This window comes from Mobula hypostoma, chromosome 4 (assembly GCF_963921235.1).
Source record: "Mobula hypostoma chromosome 4, sMobHyp1.1, whole genome shotgun sequence".
Taxonomy (NCBI): domain Eukaryota; kingdom Metazoa; phylum Chordata; class Chondrichthyes; order Myliobatiformes; family Myliobatidae; genus Mobula; species Mobula hypostoma.
The window spans coordinates 34623601-34650451 of NC_086100.1; the positions used below are offsets into that span (position 1 = coordinate 34623601).

At 43.7% G+C, this 26851-nt stretch overlaps 1 protein-coding gene across 5 annotated transcripts in view; it reads right to left on the reverse strand.

The window, feature by feature from the left end:
• The window catches only part of vwa5b2 (von Willebrand factor A domain containing 5B2), a 132021-nt gene that overhangs the window by 39277 nt on the left and 65893 nt on the right, over nucleotides 1-26851 (reverse strand). For all 5 annotated transcript variants that reach the window (XM_063045569.1, XM_063045568.1, XM_063045566.1 and 2 more), the window contains 2 exons: nucleotides 15195-15339; nucleotides 12402-12700 (listed from right to left, as the gene is read on the reverse strand). In XM_063045569.1, the coding sequence (XP_062901639.1) occupies nucleotides 12402-12700; nucleotides 15195-15339 (444 nt within the window). The remainder of the gene's footprint in view (nucleotides 1-12401; nucleotides 12701-15194; nucleotides 15340-26851) is intronic.

A 26851-nucleotide genomic window follows, 5' to 3' on the forward strand; every position in this document is an offset into this window, starting at 1 on the left:
TGTCTATGTCAAGCGACTTCAGGGAGGCCTTTAGTGTGTCTTTGTAACGCTTCTTCTGCCCTCCATGTGAGCACCTTCAAGCAGAGAGTTCCCCAAAAAGGAGCTGCTTGGGTATGCGCTCGTCTGGCATGCGGATGACATGACCTGCCCACCGGGTCTGTGCTCTCATCAGCAGTGTGTGGACTGATGGTAGACTTGCTCTAGAGAGAGCTTCAGTGTCTGGTACTTTGTCTTGCCATCTGATGCCTAATATTCTGCGAAGACAAGTCATGTGGAAATGGTTGAGCTGTCTTGCATGCCTTAGATACACAGTCCACGTTTCACAGGCATACAGGAGGGTAGTGAGTATCATGGCTCTGTAGACCTTCAGTTTCGTTGCTGGACAGATTCCTCGATGTTCCCATATAGTGGAGCGCAGTCTACCGAAAGCAGAACTTGCCTTTGCTATTCTGCAGTTAACTTCTGTATCAATAGTCATTGCTCGGGAGAAGGTGCTGCCAAGGTCAGTAAACTGATCCACTGCCTGTAGTTTCTGTCCTTTGACTGTGATTTTCAGTTCTGCGTACAGTGCATGAGGGGCAAGCTGGTGCATGACTTCGGTCTTTTTGATGTTGACGGTGAGTCCAAAGTTGTCACAAGCCATGGAGAATTTGTCCATATTGATTTGCATCTCTGACTCCGAGCCAGCATACAGGGCGCAGTCATCAGCAAAGAGGAAGTCTCTCAGAACAGTCTCCTTCCCTTTCGTAATAGCTTGAAGTCTCCTCAGGTTGAAGAGCTTCCCATCCTCTCTGTACTTGAGGCCGATTCCAGCATCACTGTCCTGGAAGACATCATTCAGCATGGCAGAAAACATCATGCTGAACAGTGTGGGTGCGAGCACACAGCCCCGCTTGACACCATTAGAGGATTCTCCGCCGTCCAGCACTCTGGCCATCATGGAAATGGCATACCATCTGAATTAATTTGGCGGGGCAGCCGAATTTTGACATGATCCTCCACAGGCCCTGTCGGCAGACAGTGTCGAAGGCTTTCGTGAGGTCAACAAAAGTTGTGTAGAGTTCGCGATTCTGCTCCTGATACTTCTCCTGAAGTTGGCGCGCGGCAAAAATCATGTCAATAGTCCCACGACCTTTGCAAAAGCCACACTGTGACCCTGGCAGCAGGCCCAGCTCCAGATGAGTGACCAGACGATTTAGCAGGACTCTTGAAAGGAGTTTTCCTGTGATGGAGCGCAGCGAGATTCCTCGGTGGTTGTCACATACTTGTCGATTGCCCTTCCTCTTGTAGAGGTGTACGATGGATGCACCTTGAAGTTCCTGAGGAATGGATCCTTGCTTCCAGAAAGACGGGAATGGAGTGTCAGGGAGGGGTAGCACCTCTGGTGGGGGAGCATGTTGCATCCTTTTCAGGGCGGTTAGTCCACCATTGGTCCCCAACTGGCACTCAGATCTCACCTGTGGCTCCCCATAGCTGTTTGCATGCGACAGTGGCCACACCCCGGGCAACGGCTTCGACAAGCCGGCTAAACCAGGTGAGGGTAGCCGACGGGTCTCAAACCCTCGGTGAGATAGGGGGATGTCTATCCCAGCATGTGAAGACAGACTCCGGTGGATTGAGCAGACGAGACCAGTGGAAGGTCCAACAGTCAAGAAGGCGGTCTCTGCCAACTTTCTAGTTTCCACACGGAAGGGCAGATCATGGGTGGACAGCCAGACCCGTTGCCCAGGCTGTAAAGTGGGTCCCTGACTTCTTTTTCGGTTCACCTTGGTCTCTACTTTCCGGGTAGAGTTCAGCAAAATCTCTCTTGCCCTAATCTATTTCTGCCTGCAGCGTTGGATGAGCTTCAACCACAGAGACCCAACCTTGGCCTCTTGTTCTGAAATGAGAGGCGGAGGATAACCAAACTGGTACTCGTATGGTGACATTCATACGCCGAATGCTGTAAGGTCCTGTGGGTGACCTCTGCCCACATCAAATGGTCACACCACTCATCGGGTCTTTCCAAGGCCAGCATCTGAAGGCATGTTCTAAATCTTGGTTGGTCCGCTCTGTCTGGCTGTTGGACTGTGCTTGAAACCCAGAGGAAAGGTTTGCTGTTGCCCCTATCACTTAACAGAATGCCCTCCAGAAATGATCTCAGTTGTGGATCATGGTTTAAGACAAGGTCCACCAGGAATCCATGGATCATGAAGACCTGGTCCAGGACTATCTCAGCCGTCTCCACCACATACAGTAGCTTCTCCAAGGCAATGAGCTTGCAGGATTTTGAAAACCAATAGACAATTACCTTGATGACCGATGGGAGACCGGTGACAAAGTCCATGGAGACATGCACCCATGCTCTTTCCGGAACAGGTAGGGGGTGGAGGAGCCCTTGAGGTCAGGTATGGGGCTCCTCATTCTGCTCGCACACCTCACATGCCTACATATGCTGCCAAACCTTTTTTGTCATTCCAAGCCGCCAGTAGCAGCCCTTGATATACTCGAGGGTTTTGGCAATCCCTGGGTGTGTGGTCATTCTCGACGAGCTTCCCCTTTGGAGTATCTGGGAACTTGGGTTGAACAGCCGATCTGGAGGACTGTTCATCGGAATCTCCCCTTTGGCTTGGGCCTTGTAAACAACATTTCTGATTCCCCAACGAATTGGCGCCACCACCCTGGCCTGGCACAACATGGCGGCAGGCTGCTCCCCTTGTTCTGGTTCATCAAATTGACTGTACAGGACATCTGGCATCTGGTTTTTCGATCCTGGTCAGTACATCAGGATGAATTCAAAGCAGTTAATGAACAGAGCTCACCCGGCCTGCCTGGAATTTAGCCTCTTGGCCTCCTGAATATAAGCCAAGCTTTTGTGGTTAGTCCAAATGATAAAAGGGTTCTTGGCCCCCTTTAGCCACTGATGCTATTCCTCCAAAACTAACTTAACTGCAAAATGCTCCCAGTTCCCAATGTCATAGTTTCTCTCTGCCAGGGATAGCCACCTGAAGAAGCATGCACACAGGTGCAGTTTACTGCCCACAGATGGTCATTGGGACAAGATGGCACCAACACTGCTGTCTGAAGCGTCCACCTCCATGATGAGGGGAAGGTCCGGGTTAGGAGAAACCAAGATGGGAGCTGTTGTGAACCGTTGTTAAAGCACTGCAAAAGCAGCCTCCACTTTGGCAGTCCAGACAAATGGGCCCATGGATTTCTTAGTTAGGGCCATCAGCAGAGCTACTACCGAGCTAAAGTTCCTGATGCCTTCCAACTTGACATAAAGTCCATGGTCTAGAAGCCTCTTTAAAATGTCCCTGACATGAGCGACATGCTCCTCCATAGACTTCGGGACAATTAGGATATTATCAAAGTAGACAAAGGCATATTTATGGAGAGAATCCCAGAGCACATAATTTTATAAAGGCCTGGAAAATGGTTGGAACATTCACAAGACTGAAGGACATAACGAGGTTCTCGTAGTGTCCGGTCAGTATATTGAGAACAGTCTTCCACTCATCACCTTCTCTAATACAGACCAGACTGTCAGCACTAAATAGGGCTAGTTTTGTGAATACCCTCGCCCCTTGGAGTATCTTGAAGGCCATATTCATGAGTGGAAGGAGATAGCAATTCTTGGCCATTATGCGGTTTAATCCCTTATAATCAATGCATGGCCGCAGGCTCCCATCTTTCTTTTGTATGAAGAAGCCTGTGCTGGTGGGTGAGGTGGAGGGCAGAGTGAAGCCTGTGTCAAGAGCTTCCTTTATATACTCCTCCATTGCGCTTCTCTCTGGGTGTGAGAGCGCGTACCATCGACTCCGCGGGGGACAGGTACCCGCACAGTCGTAGGGTTAATGTGGTGAAAGAGTCGAGGCCTTTCCCTTGCTGAAGACCTCTTCCAGGTCCTTGCTGGTGGAAGGGATTTTGACCGGTTTGGGTGTTGCTGTCTCCTCGGTCCTTCCGTCGAGGATGACTCCTGAGGCTTCGTAGGTGGCAGGCGAGATCTGACAGACCTGTGAGTCCTCTCCCTACACTCACAGAGTTCACTTGCAGAAACAGTGGCCAAGTCAAATACCGGATCACCGTCTCAATCCTCTGGCAATAGCTGTGAGGCTTTACAGAGGGTTCGTACCCCCCGGGGAATAGGCTTCAAGGATTGGGGTAAAGGTGTCTCACCCTTCCTTGAGATCTGGTGGCTAGATTCCTCAAGCTTAGCAGCAAGTTCCCAGACTACCCGGGCATCTCCTTGGGCCTCTCCTGAACTAGAGAATCCCTCTCCCTAGTTCCTCCGGGATCCCGACTAGACAGTGTCTCGTCGGCTGGAACCAGCTTGTCCACCATTGTGGACAGAACTAGGTCTGTGGAAGGTCTCAGGTTCCCTCACACTGAACACCGAAGGCTGTCTCCTTTCTGCTAGTTGCTGACTGGAGAATCTGGATGTTGGAACACTATGCCACAAACAAACCCTTTTACAATGACTGGGCCAAGCAGTGATTCTCTCCTCCCTCCAGTCCATGGATGGTTATGCTGGAACAGCCAAGGGTGCTCAAGGATCAGGGGTATGAGTGGAGAGTCAGTAATGTAGAAACTAATGTCTTTCACGTGATCCCCGATTCTCATCTTCCAACACCACCGTTTGTTGATGGATCTGCCTACAGCCTAGCAGGTGGCCATTCAAGACAGTTGTGGGCATGGACTGGCTCAAATCTTGCAGCAGTGTGTCAAACTGATGGGTGGTTCCTAAATCCAGAAAATCACTCACTGCCCCAACGTCCACAAAAACCTTCATCTACCTCAAGTTCTCATCCCAGGTGAATTCCACCTTCAGCACAAAACCAGAATCCGTGAGACTGAGCATAGTGGCTGCTACTGTCACAGTCCTCCTGCCACTGGATGGTCTTAGCAGATATCCCAGGTGGCTGCAGCTTCGGACATTTGGCCTGCAGGTGACCTGCTTCCCTGCAGTAAAAGCAGTGACCCTGACACCAAGGCCAGGACCTCTCACTGGCGAAGAGTCCAATGACACCGATCTGTGTAGGTTCAGCTGGATCTTGAGCAGGTGACGGGCTGGTCACGGTCTGAGGCTGGAGAGTGGAACTGTAATACATAGGGGCCGGGCTCGGACTGGCTCTCTTCCACCTCCTGAAGTGGTTCCACCTTCACTCGCCCAGACATTATTGAGACGGACGGTCTGGTCAATCAGAACCTCTAAGTTCTCTGCTGGCTCTCCCAAAGCGAGGGCATGCTTCAGTTTATCTCGGAGTCTGTGGCGGTATAGCATGGCCTACGCCTTCCCGATCCAACCACTCTCCTGGGCCAAGGTCTGAAATTCGATCACGAAGTTGACCACTGAACGTCCCCCTGCCGAATCTCCATTAGGTGGTCTGACTCAGATGGCTCTGGTGGGGTGATGAAACACCTTCTTCATGGCGGCCAGGAATTCCTCCGCATCAGAGTAAGTCTCCGATCTGTGTTCCCAATGCACAGTGGCCCAGGCCAGGGCTCTCTCACTCAGAAAAGAGATAGTGAAGGCCACATGTCCACACTCTGAAGGGAAACAGCGCCGCTGGAGTTCGAATACTAATGAGCATTGGACGAGGAAGCTGTGGAAAGAACTCAGGTCACCGTCGAATCTCTCCTGGGCGACCAACAGCCTTACATGAGTGACTTTGGCTTCCCTCCTGCAATGGTTGGCACACTGTGACCTGGAGGTCGTGTATCTCCAGGCTCTGCCTAGAAATTTTCTCACTGTGATTGGTCACAGCTGACGAAAGGCTCCGATACCCACTGGTTCCATGTTGTTTCAATCATACTGTGACGAGAGTCCCTGACAAGGACGGTTTGGGCCCAAATGCTTGGGTATCCGACACAAGGTTCGAGACACTGTATTATACTGGATCGGAACACAGAACAAACGCTAGATGATATCATTAGTGGGCTTACGATTGAGCACCGAACCTCAGTTCAGGTGCTCTTTAAATACTTAATTCTTGGTGCCCAAAACATGATTACCAATTAGTGGGACTATCCTGAAACTTTAAAGGGCCCACACCAATTATCCAACTCCGGGGAGTTAACGTGCCTAAATCCCGGAAGCTGATGCATTTGGGAGAGTCTCATAACAGCTTTGTACTACCTTTGTTTTTTGTAACAACCTCTGGTTGTTCACCCTCCCTCGTGAGAATTTTCTGAACCCACTCGGAGAGAGCCTTGACGGAGGCATTGTTGGATCCAACTACTTAATTCTAAGGTTAGATTCTTGTTGTTTTCTTTGTAATTTAATAATTAATTAACTGCTTGTCTCTTAAGTAGTCATTATATGTATATGTATGTTTAATATGTCTCTCATGGCTATACAAAGTATAATTCTGTAAAGCTCTGGAAGTTTCTTTCTCTGCATTAGTTGAGTAACTGCTTTCTCATTGGTTAACTTAGTACTGCAGTATTGAGTAATAACTTTCTGATTGGTTAATTCTTATCTATATTTTAAATGGAATTTTTCCTTATCTGTGGGTATGAAGTAATTTAGCACAAAATAGCAGCATCTTAATCTTCTTAGTTCTTTTCTCTCAGCTTTCTCTTGACCAGTCGACCCATGAAACAGCAGCCAGACCAGAGGATGGTTGGTTGGGGGATACAGATGTCAGGAAGTGTTGAAGAAGACAGAGATCATGAACAAAGATGGTATTGGCTGAATAGAAGTTGTATGGGGGAAGGCAAATAGCAGGTTTCTGGGAAATGGCTATATATATATATATATATCTCCATGAACTATGTTAAAAATAATTTAGTCAAGGGAAAAGTTGCAGATGCTAAACATGCAAAAGGTTTCAAGGTGGAGTAAGAACAGAGAGCTTACCCGTGTTGATTAAATCTGATGGGAGAAAGTTGCTGGATAGGGATAATTTAGGGTATATGAATTTTATAGTTTGAGCATATGTACCAGCCCCTCAGAGGTATTTTCAGTGCCAGAGGTTTGGCCATGTAGCAGCCGTGTATAGGGGTAAAAAGCGGCGTTGTAGGTGTGCTGGAGAACATGATTATGGTAATTGTGGAGAAGACATTAGGCAAAGAAGTAGCAACTGTGGAGGAGAACCTAGCTCTGTTTATACAAGAAAGCTGTGGAAGCTCAGTGTGTTCAGGTGAAAATGGGCATATCATATGCAGAAGGTCTTCAGAAAGCACAGAAGACCAGTGTCAATGGGACCTATTATTACCAGAATACAGATACCTCGCTCTAGAGATTATTAACGATGCTTTACAAGGACGGGTAAATAATATCCGGACTTCAAAGTAAGGTTGTGAATGTTATTATTTCCCTTTTTCTCTTTTCTTTTTCATTTTTTTTTACAATGGAATGCAAGAGGTTTGCTAGCTAATGGTTAGAGAAGAGCCGCTAATTTTTTTAACTTATTTTTCTTTTTTCAATCTTACAGTGGAATGCTAGAAGCTTGTTAGCTAATGGTCAGGGGATTTTAATGCTTATAGTACTACATGGGGTTGTGGTGACACAAATGTGAAAGGGATGGTGGTGGAAGACTTTCTGGACGAAAAGTACTCGGTATGCTTGTATGATACTCAGTAGGTGGTGATAATGCACCTTACATTGGTCTGTCAACTGCCACTAAACATTATGAGAAGAACTAGTAGACCCCCACCACTGTCTATTCCACTTTCCTCTGTTCTATCTACTCTTAATAAATTGATTGTGAAGCCACAAATTCTGTGCCTGTTTCCTGAATTCTAAAAGAACCTTGGATTAAAACACAAGAATCCAACCAGTGGCAGTGTCAGGAAAAGGATATATGGAGTTTAGAACTGGAACAATCAAAGACAAAAGTGGAATTTTTAGTGGGCAGCAAAAGAGGTAAGATCTTCCTCTGTTTCTCTCTCTGAGAGAAAAAGGGTTCTGGCTTTGAATACTGGATGGAAATCAGGATTGAGGACTGCTGTGTTGCTATTTAAAAAGGACAACAGCTGTGAAAATATTGATTTACAATCTATTTGCTTGTAACCTACATGGTTACGATCTATTTAAACGCAAACAACAGGAATTCTGCAGATGCTGGAAATTCAAGCAACATACATCAAAGTTGCTGGTGAACGCAGCAGGCCAAGCAGCATCTATAGGAAGAGGCGCAGTCGACGTTTCAGGCCGAGACCCTTCATCAGGACTTCCTTCAGTTAGTCCTGACGAAGGGTCTCGGCCTGAAACGTCGACTGCGCCTCTTCCTATAGATGCTGCTTGGCCTGCTGCGTTCACCAGCAAATTTGATGTATGTTGGTTACGATCTATTTTGATCACACAATGATATATTTGGTACCTACAACAATCTATTTGGTTGGTGGATCCACCTGATTGGTTGTGATCTATTTGGTTCCAACCATTAATACTTTTAGACTGTGGTCAAAGTGGTAGAAGTATGTATGAATTAAGATCGAATCAACACAATGGTCAAAGTCCTAAAATCTACCAAGAGATAAGAATAAAACATCTCAGTTTGATAAAATTAGTGAAAAAGTCTGGTTGAAAAATATCAACAATGTTAAGTTTATTAAAAATAAGAAGGCATGCATTAATATCCAGAAAATGCCTGTTACTGACTCAGAGATAAGACCATGCTGTCAGTTTGGTCGAATGTGTGAGCAATTGAAAGAGTTAACTGGATGAGTAAAGTATTTTACTAATCGAAAGAAATGCACAACTTGCAATAAAGTACAAACACGGCGTGACAGACAAATCTTTGCACAAACCAAACAAGTGAAAGCACAAGGTGGTAACTCAATTGAAGTGCATTGTTCGGCACTTAGAAACAAGCTGAAACAATGTAAGAAAGTACAGCTACAATTTCAAGGGGGCTACTGACAGTTCTAGTGATGATACTGTTGTTGGTCCACCCTAGGAAACACCCATTTCTGAAGCTCCTCCCAAGGAATTACAGCTCATATCGATTAGTCTCCTATACAGCGATACCATCCAAAATCCAGGGAATTACAGGATGGACATAACATGGACTCTACAGCGGGCCCTAGAGACTCAAGTGAGAATGACAGTGATTATCTGGCAGAGCAAATACACTACCTCGGACACATTAGAGTGGAAAAGATGATCGACAGGCACTCCCAATGGTCGTAGAATCCACAGTTCAAGGTACAAGCTCGACAAATGTTTGACTTGCCAGAAAACAAATCCTGGCAAGCAGCAGAAAAGCAACCACAATTAAGTGCTCCTGCACCACCTGGTCCATTTTTATATTTACATTTCTTCACCGAAGTGTCAAGGATACTCAGACATATGGGTAATAGTGGACAAGTTTTCAAGGTGGATGGAAGCTATTGCTGCAAGGAAAGCCACAGCCACACACACAGCAAAAACTGATCAAGAATTCTACCTCTGGATGGTTTTTGCATGTCACATCAACTCTGGCCAAGGAACACATTTCACTGAGAGTGCTTCTTGGGAATTATGTTGACTAATGAACATTGAACAGTCTTTTCATTGTCCAGAGTCATTAGGACAAGTCGAACGAATGAATAAAACCATTAAACAATTACCAAGTATCATGAGAAGGCATACCATGGCCTATGGCTCTTCCTATGTTTTTTTTTTGTAGCCCCAGAGCAACTCCAAACAAAAAAACTAAATTGTCCATTTGAGATGGTAACAGGGCACTATGTCCCTTCTAGGAGCCCTCAATCTCAGGGAGGCAGATATACACATTATGGTAGACAGTTTATTTAACTGTTGTGTGAAATTAACCCAAGCTGTCCAGTCTGATTCTCAACAGGTTTCTGCCACTTAGAGTGATCCAACATAAGGAGAACACACCTTGATTCCTGGCGAGTGGGTCTTGATTAAGAAATCGCATAAGGATCCAACTGGGAGGGTCCTTATCGAGTGTTAGTTACCAACTCGGCAGTGAAAGTAAAAGGTAAAAGTAAGTGGATACAAGCCAGCCACTGCAAGCAAGTTGAAGTGGGATCCAATGAGGACAGCAAGCACTGTGCTTAATGTGCTGGTAGCCTCTTGGCCATAGTGCCTATAGTGAGCAAATCACTAACCAACCAGAAGATTACAAGCAAGTCGACAAATAGATATTATGAAGTTGATTCTAACTTTAGTTGTTATACTTTGGCCAATTTTGCCTGCTTACTATGAGAACAAATATTCATACTAATATGTCTTATCGTAATTTGCATCCTTTTTACTTGTTCAAGCTTGTATCAGTGTGCCTACCAATCTGCCTAACCATGACATCATCTCATGAATACCTTGAAGAATATATACCCTTTGAGATATCATAAACTAAGTAGTTTTTTTATTAGTTTACATGTAACATAGATACCTCAACTTATTTTGCCGCTGAATTTTCAGATGAAATGATTCTAATTGTGCAATTTAGAACCAAAGGAGGGATTGTTGGATCCAACTGTTTAATTCTTAGATTAATTTCCATTTTCTTTGCAATTTTACAATTAATTATCTGCTTGTATTTAAGTAGTATACACACACACATATACTGTATATAATTAAAATGCATTTTAATATTTTAAGATTATATATATAATTATCTGCTTGTATTTAAGTAGTATTATATATATATTTGGATAGAATTTTTCCTTATCTATTGGTATAAATTAGCTAAACACAAAGCAATGCCATTTTAATCTTCTTAGTTCTTTTAATGTTACCTTTCTTTTCACTAGTCAACCCCTATCACTGCCTGCTTAGCTTTCCTCTGTCCTAACGAAACAATCGTGAAGCAAAAGGCTCTGTGCCTCTTTCCCCATTTCTAAAAGAACATTGAATTAAATCACCAGAATCAACAGCGCCAAAGGAGCAATGCACGATACTAGAATCTCCCCTTCAACCAAAGACTCTCCTATCTGTCCCCTTGCTATTGAATCTCCTATGACTATCAATCACCCTGCCCAACTGCACCCCCACCTCCAAGCCTCAGAGCCACTTGCAGAGCCAGGGACCTGACTACTGCTGCTCGCCCCTAAACAAACATTCCATCAACAGTATCGAAAGCGGTGTGCCTGTTGGTGAAGGGAATGGCCACAGGCAAACCCCGCAATGACTCCCTACTCCCCTACCTCTCCAGGTGGCCACCCAACTATCCGAAGCCTGTTAATTCCATGTAAAGTACAAGATGTATGACATGATAAGAGGCATTGATAGAGTGGACAGCCAGTCCCTTTTTCCCCAGGGCAGAAATGACTAATACAAGATAGCATAATTTTAAGGTCATTGATGGAATGTATAGTGGTGATGTTAGAGGCAGGTTGTGTTTTTTTTTACGGAGAGTGGAATGTGCTACCAGGGGTGGTGGTAGAGGCGGGTACATTAGGGTCCTTTAAGAGTGTATTACACAGGCATGTGGATGACAGAAAAATGGAGGCCTTAGTGGGAGGGAAGAGTTACATTGATCTTGGAGTAGGTTAAAAAGTCGGCCAAAGGGCCTGTACTGAGCTGTACTGTTCTATTTTGTATGACCACCTCAGTACAAGTCTCATTTATGAGGTTCTCAGCCTCCCAGATGATCCCGAATGCATTCCAAGTCCAGCTGCTGTACCTTGACCTGGTCTGTCAGGAGCTGCAGCTGGTTGCACTTCCCTCCAATGAAGTCATCAGGTTCACACAAAAAATGCTGTAGAAAACTCCCGCATCTTTTGAATCTGGCAGTCTTGTTTCAACACTGCCGTGCAGCACAAGTAAATTGCATTGAAAGGATATTGGTCCTTCTCTGGTTCAGACTGCAAAACCAGATGATATTCTGCAGATTTTACAGCATCTGCAGAATCTCTCGTGTCTCTGGTTTGCTGCTCTACCTCTAAGGTATGCCTTCACTGAACAATTTCCCTCCCAATTAAACGGGAGTTCACCGAGACCCTCTCTCATGCCACCCCCCTCTGTGTTTTCTGCTTCCCACATTCGCAGAACCTCCTGAGATTCCCTGACTTCCCACATCTTGCAGGAGGAGTATTCCAATATTCTGGCTGCCATCCCGCTCAACCTGATTCAAGCACGAAGGATGAACGGTAAAAATAAAATCTTTGCTGTACTTACTCATGCCCTTCATGAAAGCCTCTTGTACCAAGGCCTCAGCTTCCCACTCTCATCATTTCTGCTCCCCAGGGCCTCTCCACCTAACCTTACCTACCTTTTATTGGATAAAGTGCTGTCCAATTGAACAACTATATCAGTTCCCTTTACTTGTAACCTTGCTAAACTCATCGTGAAGTCAATTGGGTATGTTTGCATTGATTTGGTAAACTGAAGACTGGCTGGATTTCAAAGATTCAGCCTCCATCACATTTATAAACATTACTCTATGACTAAGATAGAATAAAGAAGACTGCCCTCACCCATGTGTTATTATTTAATGTACTAGGAAATGTGGAAGTGTACTTACTTTGCTATTGAGGGGTTCAAAGTTGGACAGCGATTTGTTTCCCAATGATTCCCAATGCACCAAGCTTTTCTGTCCTTGATGTGCAATATTTTCCAAACCATGTGGGAAGGATGCTATTTCCCTGCTAATATCTGGAGGTTCTGTAGAGTCACTACTATTTGAGCCACAGGTCGACATGCTTCGATCCCTATTTCCTTTAAGATTGCTAATGGAACAATGTGTCAACGTATACTGCTCATGGATATATGAGGCGAGGGACATGCGCTTTCGCAAATCATTGATTGAATCCGTCTCTGAGTCTGGAATTGTAAAAGAAAAAGCAACAACATTTAAGCGAGGAACCCACAACCAGTTGTAAAATTTTTGCACTTTTTCAAAGTTCATTAGGCCATGAATTTTAGGTCCAGACGTGTTTGGCAGTGATTTCCTTTTGTGTTGATCACTTTCCATTTGTTGCCTTTTTGTCAGGTGGTATTTTAAAAACAATCTCAGTGACAATCCTCCCCATGTGTGGTTGGAAGGCAAAGATTATCAGGATCCAAATGCTTCTAAGGTATCTTTCAAGTAATCAATCCTCAGAATTGGTAGAAATCTTATTGACACACCAGGACGGAGGTTTGTCGAAACTGATCAGTAACTTGATTTCATCTGCCTCACAGCAAAGACTAAGCCTGGCATCATCAATGGGGATGGGAGAGGTTCCGGAGGATTGGAAGGTTGTGGATGTTGTTCCCTTATTCAAGAAAGGGAGTAGAGATAGCCCAGGAAGTTATAGACCAGTGAGTCTTACTTCAGCGGTTGGTAAGTTGATGGAGAAGATCCTGAGAAGCAGGATTTATGAACATTTGGAGAGGCATAATATGATTAGGAATAGTTAGCATGGCTTTGTCAAGGGCAGGTCGTGCCTTACGAGCCTGATTGAATTTTTTGAGATGTGACTAAACACATTGATGAAGGTATAGCCGTAGATATAGTGTATATGGATTTCAGCAAGGCATTTGATAAGGTACCCCATGCAAGGCTTATTGAGAAAGTAAGGAGGCATGGGATCCAAGGGGACATTGCTTTGTGGATCCAGAAGTGGATTGCCCACAGAAGGCAAAGAGTGGCTGTAGACGGGTCATATTCTGCATGGAGGTCGGTGACCAGTGGTGTGCCTCAGGGATCTGTTCTGGGACCCCTACTCTTCGTGATATTTATAAATGACCTGGATGAGGAAGTGAAGGGATGGGTTAGTAAATTTGATGATGACACAGAGGTTGGGGGTGTTGTGGATAGTGTGGAGGGCTGTCAGAGGTTACAGTGAGATATTGGTAGGATGCAAAACTGGGTTGAGAAGTGGCAGATGGAGTTCAACCCAGATAAGTGTGCGTTGTTCATTTTAGTAGGTCAAATATGATGGCAGAATATAGCACTAATGGTAAGACTCTTAGCAGTGTGGAGGATCAGAGGGATCTTGGGGTCTGAGTCCAGAGGAGACTCAAAGCTGCTACACAGGTTGACTCTGTGGTTAAGAAGGCATACGGTGCATTGGCCTTCATCAACCGTGGGATTGAGTTTAAGAGCTGAGAGGTAATGTTGCAGTTATATAGGACCCTGGTCAGACCCCACTTGAAGTACTGTGCTCAATTCTGGTTGCCTCACTACAGGAAGGACATGGAAATCATAGAAAGGGTGCAGAGGAGGTTTACAAGGATGTTGCCAGGGTGGGGGAGCATGCCTTATGAGAATAGGTTGAGTGAACTCGATCTTTTCTCCTTGGAGCGACGGAGGATGAGAGGTGACCTGACAGAGGTGTACTAGATAATGAGAGACACTGATCATGTGGATAGTCAGAGGCTTTTTCCCAGGACTGAAATGGCTAGCACAAAAGGGCATAGTTTTAAGGTGCTTGGAAATAGGTACAGAGGAGAAGTCAGGGGTAATTTTTTTTTTTACACAGAGAGTGGTGAGTGCATGGAACAGGCTGCCAGTGGTGGTGGTGGAGGTGGAAACGATAGGGTCTTTTAAGAGACTCCTGGATAGGTACATGGAGCATGGAAAAGTAGAGGGCTATGGGTAACTCAAGGTAATTTCTAAGGTAAGTACACATTTGGCACAGCTTTGGGGGCTGAAGGGCCTGTATTATGCTGTAGGTTTTCTATGTTTCTATTTCTTCACTTTGCTTTGAAATACCTTGTACCCAGGTAGGAGGAATATAACTGCAATAAATAAACTCACACATTTGGTATCAAAAAGCTGGACTTCTTTAGCTGATCAGTGATACTCCGCAACACACTTATGGAATCCACAATTTTAGTTTTAATTCAAGTTATTTGGACTAACAGTGCAGCTCTATGTCTTTGAAGAGAAAATAGAAACATTGCATGGATAAATATGTTTCACATGCAAAAGGTTCCCTCAGTAATCTGGTTCAGAGACATAAACGATGGGTGACTACAGGTATCAGAAACACGGCTGGTCAAAACATAATTAAAATTGTTTAAAGTAAATCCTCAGTATTGATCTTACACTCACTTATTATTGAAATACTATTAGAACTATTCCACTTCTATGTGGTGAATAGGTTATAAGAATGTGTGTGATTAAACAACAAACCAATTGCAACCTTAGGAGCTTCTTTATCAAGGGAGGTCAACCATCATTACGTTAAGCAAAATGGTGATAGCGCAGCAAAAGGCCCAGGAAATCTGTCCTTGAAGTCAAAGTTAACAAGCCCCTGCTTAATGATTTGTCAAGGAAAATAAAGGTTGTAAGTGACTCAAGAAATGGTTTCAATTTCACGTATCTTACCCTTATATCTTTCATTTTCCTCAGCATTTACGCCTGAAAACTCTGTAGAAATCTCCTGAGAAATCTCCTTCAGTGCTTCTTCAATGTCATTCTTTTCAGAAGTCATTCTGTCAGTCAAGACGGACGTGGAAGATCCCTCAGGAACCTGGAATACAGAGTTGGCTGACTCATTTAACAGTGCTTTAGAAACATGCTGCTTTATCTACAATATGTCTAGGTTTTTAGCTGTAAATTTTCAAAGTTAAATAAATATTACATATAAACATTCATAATTATCTGTGGAGCAGGAGATTGCGGAGCAAATTGGTAACAGTTCCTTGTGGACTTTACACGGCAGTTTTACAAAGTAATTGGGGTCTGTCAAGACTTGTCTGTGGAGCAGGAGACTGCTTGGGTTAATAGCAACTTAACAAGAGCCAATAAAAAGAAACAAGGTTTAAACAGAGCAGGCATTGTTTGAGTGGATAGTGTTAGAGTGGTCAAGCTTTGGTTGAACAGGCTTAGGCGAGAAAGGGTGCAGGCTAGAACTTAAGTTTATGAAGTTAGAGTTATAACAAGTGTCGGCAGGATGGTAGTTCAGTTAATTGAATTCTCCTACTGTGAGATGTGGGATTTCAGGGTATTTAACAGTGTCCCTGATGACTACATCTGTAAGAAGTGCATCGTCAGTGACAAGGTCAAGGAAATGCAGCTGGAGCTGGACATTTTCAGGATTATCTGAGAGGCTGAAAACTGCATAGATGAGACTTTAACTGAGGTGGTCACACCCAGAGTGCAGGCTTCAGTAGTAGGTGGGTGACCATCAGGAGAAGTAAGGGGGTAAGCAGTCAGTGCAGGGCTCCACTGTGGCAGTTCCCCCTTGGCAACAAGTATATCCCTTTGGATACTGCTGGGGGGGTGACCTGTCAGGCCACAGCAGCAGCAGCCTGGCCAGTGGCACTGCGCTAGCTCTGAGGCTCAGCAGGGAAGGGTAAAACCAAGCAGAGTGACAGTGATAGGAGTTTCAATGGTGAGGGGGATGGACAGCAGTTTCAGTGGCCATGAAAGGGAAGCCAGGTTGGTGTGTTGCCCCCCAGGTGCTGGGGTCCAGGATGTCTCAGAGCAGCTGCAGAAGATTCACAAGAGGGAAGGTGAGTAGCCAGAGTTGTGGTGCACATTGGAACAAATGACTTAGGTAGAAAGAGGGAAGAGATCCTGCACGGTGAGTGTAGGGAATTGGGGTAGAGGCTGAAGGAGCAGTATTAATCACTAGATTACTCCCATTACCACACGCTAGTCAGGGCAAGAATTGGACAATAGTACAGGTGAATGACTGGCTGAGGAACTGGTGCGATTCAGGGTTTCAGATTTCTGTATTATTGATCTCTTAAATCGGGAAGCCTTTAAAAACCAGCAGGAGGCAACTAAAAATCCTTAAGGAGAGAAAAAATGAAATATGAAGGTAAGCTGGGCAATAATATTAAAGTAGATACAAAAGAATTTTCAGATATATGAAGAGTAAAAGAGAGGACAGAGTGGATATTGAACTGCTGGAAAATGACAGCAGAGAGATATTAATAGGGGACAAAAAATGATGGACAAAATTAATAAGTATTTTGCATCCATCTTCACTGTGGAAGACAGTAGTAGTATGCCCTTAATTTGGGAGTGTCAAGGGGCAGAAGTGAATGTAGTTGCTATCACTAAGGAGAAGTTGCTTAGGAAACTGAAAGGTTTAAAGGTAGGTAAGTCACCCAAACCAGATAGGATACGCTCAAGGTTCTGAAAGAAGTAGCTGAAGAGAATGCGGAGGCATCAGTAATGACCAGTAAGGATCACTAGATTCTGGAATGGTCCAGAGGACTGGAAAATATCATATGACACTCCACTCTTTAAGAAGGGAGGGAAGCAGAAGAAAGGAAATTATAAGCCAGTTATCCTGACATTAGTGGTTGGGAAGATGGTGGCATACATTATTGAGGATGAGGTTTTGGGGTACCTGGAGGCTCATGATAAAGTAGGCCAAAGTCAGCTTAGTTTCCTTAAGGAGAAATCTTTCCTGGCAAACCTGTTGAGGAAATAACAGGCAGGATGGACAACAGAGAGTGAGTGGATGTTGTTTACTTGGATTTTCAGAAGGCCTTTGACAAGATGCCGCACACCAGGCTGCTTAATAAGAGCCCATGGCATTACAGGAAAGATGTTAGCTTGGATACATTGGCTAACTAGCAGGCTGCAGAGTCAGAATAAAAGGGGACAGTTCTGGTTGGCTGCCAGTGACTAGTTGTGTTCCTTAGGGGTCAATATTGGGATCACTTCTTTTCACCTTATACGTCAATGGTTTGGATGACAAATTGATGGTTTTGTGGCCAAGTTTGCAGACGATACAAAGATAGGTGTAGGGGCATATAGTGTTAAGGAAGCAGGGAGTCTACAGAAACATTTGGACAGATTGTGAGAAGGGCAAAGAAATGGTTGATGAAACAAAATGTAGTGAAGTATATGGTCAGGAACTTTGTTGAAGGAATAAGAGCTTAGACTAGTTTCTAAACAGATTTTTTTTTAAAGAAACAGAGATACAAAGGGACTTGGGAGTCCTTGTGCAAAACTCTCTAAAGGATAGCTTTCAGGTTGAATCAGTGATAAGGAAGACAAATGCAATGTTAGCATTTATTTTGAGAGGACTAGAATATAAGAAGCAAGGATGTGATGCTGAGGCTTTACAAACTATTAGTCACACCACACTTGGAGTATTGTAAGCAGTTTTGGGGCCCTTATCTAAGAAAAGATCTGCTGGCATTGGAGAGGGCCCAGAAGAGGTTTGTAACACCAAATCATAAAACTAATTAAAAGAAAAAGACAGGAGCCCGGAAGAAGGTGTACATTTAGTTTTACTTAGTAATGCATGCACTTGAGAAATATACCATTCACATTGTTTTGCATATAACCCATAATGAATTAAATAAACAAAAGAATGCATAACCAAACAATATATTTGTATTACTACTGAAATATTAAATATAGAATACTCCTCTCTACTCAGCTATAAACTCCAATTCAATATAGAATGCATCTCAACTTATATATATTTCAGCTACTATACTGCATAAGACAACCACAGCATAGTAAATTTTAAATTGCTCCATCCAGGTCTAAAGATTTAATCACAGTGTAATTCTCAACGCCATTTTTTCCTCTAACAATTGATTCTGTTCTCCTCAATTGATTGATGCACCATCTCCAGATAACATCGGATGCAATCTCCACCGTGTAGGAGAGTGGTCTAGTTCTCCAAGTACCTTAATTTTTCCAAGTACCCACTTTTGATCACCTCTGTAGTCCTTCACCAAGACTGCTTGTCCAGGAGTGAAATATCAAACCTCCTTGTTTGAAGAGTCCTCAATTTGTCTCAGCTGTTTATCCTGCATACTCCTTCTGAGACCAGGTTGAGGACATCTAAGTGTGAGTGCGAGGGGTAAGCCAGGAAGAGCATAGATGGTGAAATGTTGGTTGTGGAGCGTGCTGCATTGCCATATGCAAGGAGGAAATTGGCAAGCTTCTGATTCAGTGTCAGTGTAGTGTGGTCTGTTGACATTGCTTGCAGTGCATTCTTTAGACTCTGGACAAACCTTTCCATTGAGCCACTTGTGGTTGGGTTGGACAGTGCAGATGTGACACGTCTTAATCCATTCGTTTCCAGGAATGACTGAAACTGGTCCGCAACAAACTGGGGTCCATTGTCACTGACTAAATGTTCTGGAATGCTAGTGCTTCAGAAGAGGCCTCTCAACACATCAACAGTGTGTGAGACTGTAGTGGAGGCTATTGGAAACACTTCAGGCCACTTTGGAGGTGCATCCACTGCTACCAAGAAATTTGTGCCCATGAATGGTCCGGCAAAATCTACATGAATCCTCTGCCAGGGCAATGCAAGTCATTACCAGGGATGGAGAGAGGCTGCTCTTGGCATCTTCTGGGTGTGCTGGAACCCCACACAGTGCATGACAAGCTGTCGATCTGATGATATGTCCCAGGCAACCAGACAAAGCTTCGAGCCAATGCTTTCATTTTGACCATGCCTAGATGATGAGCATGAGTCTCCAACACTTTAGCTCTCTGCTTGGATGGTACAATAATTCTCAATCCCCATAAAAGACAACCCCATCAAGGGCAAGTTTCTTCTGGCACTGGTAAAAATGAGCAAATTGTGATTTCTGCAGCACATTCCAGCCATTTTGGGAGGCCATGTAGACCTTAGACAGTATGGAGTCTTTCTTAGTTTCTCTTTGGATCATCTCTGCCCTAATAGGAGACTTCTGATTTGCATTAGGGAGAATAGGTCAAGTATTCTCAAAGTGTCCTCTTTTATAAATTTTTCAAGTATTTCCTTTTCCAAGGGAAAATGGAACAGTCCATCAGCATTTCCGTGATTAGTCGTTCACTTGAATTTGATCTTGTAATTGTGTCCTCCAAGAAACAGAGCCCATCTCTGCATTGCTAATACTGCTATTAGTGGAGTACCCTTCTGTGGATTGAAAATGGACATTAGTGGTTGATGATCAGTAATGAGGGTAACTCTCTCTCATACAAGTACTGGTTGAAACATCTTACATGCCAAACCAGACTCAAGGCCTCTCAGTCAATCTGTGAGTAACTTTTCCCGCAGTGGTACGGGAACGTGATGCAAAACAATGGGACATTCACTTCCAACACACTTAACATGTCACATGACTATATAAGCTTCGCTGGATGATGTGGATCATAAGTGTGAGTATAGCGGCTGATGTCACCATTTCCTTTACCTTTTTGAAAGTGTCATGAACCCCGTGACAGGAATAAAGAACCAGTAGAGATGGAAACCACTTTGGAGTCCAGTATTGCTATAAACTAATAATATTTATTAGTAACTATGCAATACAGTAATATAAATGTAGATAAATCAAATCGGTTAGCAATGATTATACATATAAGTAAGTAAATCAGTAAGTGTGGAAATATATGAATGAAAAACCAAGCTTCTTTAAGTCTAGGGGTAAAAAGATACAGTCTTACGATGATGAGTAAAGTTCAGTTCAGTTCAGTTCGTGGTCTTTAGTTGAGTAGCAATGGAGAGAGAAAGAAAAAGAGATTTGAGTCTTCAGGTGAGCTGATGCTGTCGATCTTCTCGTCGTCCTCCGAAATCCTTCACAAGTCACCGACTGTGACTTTAACAAGGGGGACCGGTTTCCTGTGGTGGAGCTATCAGCCTGGCAAGGGTGGACACATAGACAACTCCCCACCAGTCAACCCCTTCTCCTTCACTGCAAGAGCGATTAGATCGATCCGCCTGATCGATCCTCCAAAACCCACTTTCTCTGCGGGCACAACAATGCTCTTTCAGTGTCCAGATCATGTGTCTGAGGTCTGTATCATCTGACCTCCTATTTATCTCACCGTGCTGAGCATCAACTGTCATTCGCAGAGTCCCTCCTTCCTTGGTCTGTGAAGAAATGCAAGCAAGCAGAACTGTCCTTGAAAGTAACACCAATAATGTGCTGTTGGTCACCATAGCAACCTTCGAGCTGCTCAGTGTTGTCTCCAAAGTAGAAATCCAAAGTTACTTCCAGTGCCCTAAAGTGACAGACCAACTGTTAATCTTCGTCTCTCTCTCTCTCTCTTCAAAAGCAACTTATCAGTGGTAAATAACCCTCTCTCTGTCTCTCTTCAAACAGTTAATAGGGCACTCCAGGATCCCCTCACACTCCCCTAAATGTAAATTACAGAGTTTTGAAACAATACAGGTGAAAAAAAAACATCAGATGACAGAGCAAAAATGTTTACAATTTCCAACTTTACATCTGGATAAGCAATCAGCTATAATATTGTCAGTACCTTTCACATGTTTGAGTGTCAAATCAAATTTCTGCCATATTAGACTCCAATTTAACAACCTCCTATTTTTATCCTTCATTTTATTTAGAAACACCAACGGATTATGATCCGTGTAAATCACAAGAGGTCTTTGAGCAGGACAAGTATAAACATCAAAATGTTGTAAAGCCAGAATAAGAGCCAATAACTCCTTTTCAACAGTTGAATAATTCTTCTGGTTCACATTAAATTTCCTTGAGAAATAAGCTACTGGGTGTTCAATATCATCCGCACCCTTCTGTAACAGTACTGCCCCAGCAGCTTCGTCACTAGTGTCTGTTGCGATCGAGAATGGTTTTGAAAAATCCGGTGCTTTGAGCACAGGATGATAACACAGGATGGTTTTCAAACGTTCAAATGCCTCCTGGCAAATGTCATTCCATACAAATCTTTCACTCTTCCCTAAGAGTTTTGTTAGGGGGAGAGCAATGTCAGCAAAGTTCTTACAAAATTTTCTATAATACCCAACCATTCCTAAAAACCTTCTTAATACTTTCTTGCCAGTTGGAACAGGAACTTCAGCAATAGCTTGAACCTTGGCCTGTACAGGAGCCAGTTGGCCTTGTCCCACCATATAACCCAGGTAGGTAACTGTGGCATGGCCAAACTCACTTTTAGCGAGGTTTACCGTAAGATTGGCCTTGGAAAGTCTGTCAAACAGTTTTTCTACAGCTGCCATATGCTCTTCGCTCGTGTCATTCCAGCCCACTAAATCATTGATATGAACCCCTGTGCTTTCTAACCCTCCAGTCACAGAATTGATTATTCTTTGAAATGTCCCTGGTGCATTTTTCATCCCGAAGTGTAAAACATTGTATTCATACAGTCTAGATGGTGTCACAAATGCTGATATGTCTTTAGCCCTCCCTGTTAAAGGAACACCCCAGCATTCTTTTAACAAGTCAATCTTAATAAGGTATTTAGCCTTCCCCACTCTATCAATAGTCATCCATTCTCTTTCAGCGTTCTTTCTTGTTTCTAATTCCTTGTTCAACCATTTTACTTTTCTCAAAGTTCACTCTGTGAAGATGCCGTTTCATAGGCTGGGCTGAATTCATAATGACGTGAATTGAAATGTGCACCATTTCAAAATACCAATTAGTCCTTTTCCTTGTTTTTTCGGTTTTGGGCCCAACTGATGGACCTTATCAGTAATATTTTTCAAAACAATGGAATTCTGACATTTGGTTGAGTCTAGATTCAATGGGTAAACATGTCTTTCCATTCCATTAACAGATTTCAGGACTTCATTTTGTTCCATAACAATTCTCCCACCTGCAATTCTAGCAAACAAGTGTCTTATTTTGACTCGACCATTTTGTAAACTTGCCTTGGCAAAGTCACAAAGCCTATTAAATCCCTTCCAGAGTTCTCTGAGTAGGGTCAAAGGTCCTTTTGGCCTGTAACTGAACACAGGTTCCAACAAACTACCCTTCACTACCTTCTGAATCGAATCTCCAACAATAAATAAGAAGAGGGGAACCCCCTCGTTCCAATTTTTCCCATTTCTCACATCATACATCATAATGTGCTTTAATCATGGTCCTAAGAGTTGAGTTGAGCCGTTCCAAGGCTCCCTTGGACTCTGTGTGATATGTAGATGACGTCATGTGCTTAGCTTCCAATTCTCTAACTATCCCCTGAAATGTTCTCGAAGTAAAGTTACTGCCCTGGTCAAATTGAATTTCTCTGGGCAGACCTACCAGTGTGTAAAACTTACTGAATGCTGTTACCACCGTCTTGGCCTCCATATTTTCAAAAGACATTGCTTCAGGGGACTTAGACACAGCACACACAATTGTTAACACATACTGATAACCAACTGCAGTCTCTCGCAATGGGCCCACACAATTCACTGCATCCTTCCTTAAACTAGGCCAGTAAAATTCCTTCAAAATCCTATTCACTGTCTCTCTCACTCCATGATACCCACCTAAAGGCATACTGTAAGCCATGTTTAAAATTTCAGCCCTGTAACCTTTCAGAACCACCACGAGACTTGCAGGCACAGTGGCTGGTCTCCACTTCCTCATCAACATCCCATCTTTAAGGTAATGTCTCACTGACTCTCTCTGAACCTCCTCTCCTAGGAGAGCTATCTCCCTTAAAGCCACTATTCCAGACTCTCGCTTCTGTTCCTCTATACATTCCTTCCTCAATAAAGACAAACCTTTATTATACACCTTACTCTTATCAGCTGTACTACCCTCTAAGTCCTGCCGAAATCTGGAAGGTAGAAAAGTCTGTGACACATCATCATACTTTAAACCTCTGGTTTTGCTATTGCAGGCCGTAATAGCAGCTTTGCTCATTAGCTGAATTTCTGAAACACTCTTATCTTGTAGAGCTGTTAACATGCCTCCATTGTTCATTAAACTCAGTACCATTATCAGGCTGGTGAGAATTATGTAAACATTATGAAAGAGGCCAAACAATCTCTTTATCAACTTTCTCCGACCTTCACTACGACTTGCTTCCATAGCAACTTTCACCCCAAAATCATAACAAATTTCTTCCTTCTCCATAACATTACACTGCCTAACATTATGACCTTGCAGGTGCTCAAATGTCCAAACAAAATTCAACAGAGCAGTACATCTTTCCTCAGCAGGAATTTGTCCAGCAAGCAGGGTCAAAGGTCATGCAACCAATCCAACCTTTCCCAGCACTTTATCCAAAAGTCCAGGAACAGCACTTTTCCCATTATTTTCAGCAAAACTGACCTCACCAATTTCCACTTCATGACCAACTTTTAAAACATGGTCTAATACAAGTAACTGAGAATCCTCACATTTCACTGGTACCAAAGTTAACCCCTGATTCACTGAACCAAGATCATCTGACACACAAAAACTGCATTCCTTTCCAACCAAGCCAGATACCTCAGACTTCAACTGAGCCTCAACATAAGGTTCAGAATTCTGTGAACTCACAGGTACTTCAACAACCTGAACACATGCAATCAGAACAGCTGCCTCTTCTGGGCTGTCATCACTTGTCCCAGTTTCAAATTCAAGGTCACCCCGAAACTCACAGCTATTCTCTGGCAAACTCTTTTTTGGAGTTAACTCAACCCCGTGGGTTAAAACTTCTTCATTTGTTTTCTTATCAGACCCCTGCAGGGCAGGGGCATCCTCTGCATCTGGGTATGCCCTTACCTCATCAGGAATACAACCTTTAAATTCATCACACAAAACTAGCCCTTTCGAGCTATAAAAATCATCAGGGTCCAACACTAAACCTCTTTGCTGCAACCTCTCCCTTTTAAACTGTCTCTGCCTTTCTGCCACATGATCTTCACGTTGCCATTTCTCCCTCTCGAGCTGTCTCTGTCTTTCTGCCTCTTCTCTCTGTCTTGCTGCCTCTGCTCTGTCTTTCTGCCTTTCTAGCCTCACGGACCCTCCTCTTTTCTGCTTCTACAGCCTTTAATTCTAATTTCAGTTTCAACTGAGCTTCAACTTCAGCATGTATCTTACTTTCAGCAGATAACTCTAACACCTCCTCCTCAAACGCTCCCTTAGCTACATAATGCTGGGCTAGTAACATCTGCATCTGAATTTTACTCATCTTAGTGGTCACCTTCAGTTTTAACTTTTGAGCAATTCCCCACAGCAAATCCCTCTTAGCATCCTCCAATGCCTCAGAGGCTGATTCTGCCAAAAACTTATTAACTTCACCCTCCATTTCTGCTGATATTCCACGCGACCAAATCGAAAGGAATTTTCCGCAATCAATTCAAACCAGCCTCCCAAACAATTTGTTCATATCGCGGACGCAGGACCCAATTTTGTCACAAACCCCGTGACGGGAATAAAGAACCAGCAGAGATGGAAAACACTTTGGAGTACAGTATTGCTATAAACTAATAATATTTATTAGTAACTACACAATACAGTAATATAAATGTAGATAAATCAAACAGGTTAGCAATGATTATATATATAAGTAAGCAAATCAGTAAGTGTGGAAATATATGAATGAAAAACCAAGCTTCTTTAAGTCTAGGGGTAAAAAGATACAGTCTTACGATGATGAGTACAGTTCAGCTCGTGGTCTTTGGGGGCGGGGAGAGAGAGGAAGAGAGAGAGAGAGAGAGAGAGAGAGAGAGAGAGAGAGAGAGAGAGAGAGAGAGAGAGAGAGAGAGAGAGAGAGAGAGAGAGAGAGAGAGAGAGAGAGAGAGAGAGAGAGAGAGAGAGAGAGAGAGAGAGAGAGAGAGAGAGAGAGAGAGAGAGAGAGAGAGAGAGAGAGAGATTTGAGTCTTGCGGTGAGTTGATGCTGTCGATCTTCTCGTCGTCCTCCGAAATCCTTCACAAGTCACCGACTGTGACTTTAACAAGGGGGACCAGTTTCCTGTGGTGGAGCTATCACCCCGGCAAAGGTGGACAGATAGACAACTCCCCACCAGTCAACCCCTTCTCCTTCATTGCAAGAGCGATTGGATCAATCCGCCTGATCAATCCTCCAAAACCCACTTTCTCTGCGGGCACAACAATGCTCATTCAGTGTCCAGATCATGTGTCTGAGGTCTGTATCATCTGACCTCCTATTTATCTCACCGTGCTGAGCATCAACTGTCATTCACAGAGTCCCTCCTTCCTTGGTCTGTGAAGAAATGCAAGCAAGCAGAACTGTCCTTGAAAGTAACATCAATAATGTGCTGTCGGTCACCATAGCAACTTTCGAGCTGCTCGGTGCTGTCTCCAAAGTAGAAATCCAAAGTTACTTCCAGTGCCCTAAAGTGACAGACCAACTGTTAATCTTAGTCTCTCTCTCTCTTTTCAAAACAAACTATCGGTGATAAATAACTCTGTCTCTCTTCAAACAGTTAATAGGGCACTCCAGGATCCCCTCACAAAAGCCACCTCATTTCTTCCCGATCTGTAGCAATGAGTCCAAGGGGTGGAGCACAGCAGCCAGGTTTGGCAGGAATCTGTTATAGTAATTGACAAATTTGAAAAAGAGCTCCAAATGTGACATGTCATTTAGCCTTGGGACATCCGCCATTGCTTGAATTTTCTCTGCACACCTGTGTAAACTTTGTGCGTCAATGCTGTGACCACAGTAAATGATGCTTGGTTTAAAGAACTGACACTTTTCACATCATGCTCTGAGTCCATAAACTTCTAACCTTTTTACCACTGTCTTGGAGTTTTGGAGATGTTCCTTGTCATCCTTACTGGTAACAATGTTATCCAGGTAACACTGGGTGCCTGGATAGCCTTGAGGCATCTGGTCCATAGCTTTCTGCCAGAGTGCGACTGCAGTTGCTACTCCAAAAATATGCCTATTATAGGGATAAAGCCCTTTGTGAGTGTTTATGGTGAGGAACACTTTGGACTCATCTTCCATCTTCATCTGCAGGTGGGCCTCAGCTAAGTCCACTTTGCCGAAATGTTTCCCTCCAGAAGGGTTTGCAAATATATCCTCTATTCTGTGCAGAGGGTATTGATCTACTTTTAGTACTGGATCGATAGTGACCTTAAAATCACCACAGATCCTGACAGACCCATTATTCTTTGTTACTAGGGCCAATAGCGGTGCCCATGGGCTCCACCCAACCTTGGAAAGAATTTCTTCAGCCTCCATGTGATCTAGCTCACTGGCTACTTTATCATGGAGGGTATAAGAAACCAGAACGGGCTTTGCAAAACTTGGGTGTAGCATTTTCATTTAACCCTTGATATGTTTGAGTTTTCCAACACCATCCTTAAACACTGCTGTGACATCATCCAGTACCTTTCTTGATTTGCTTTCAATTGACTCTATTG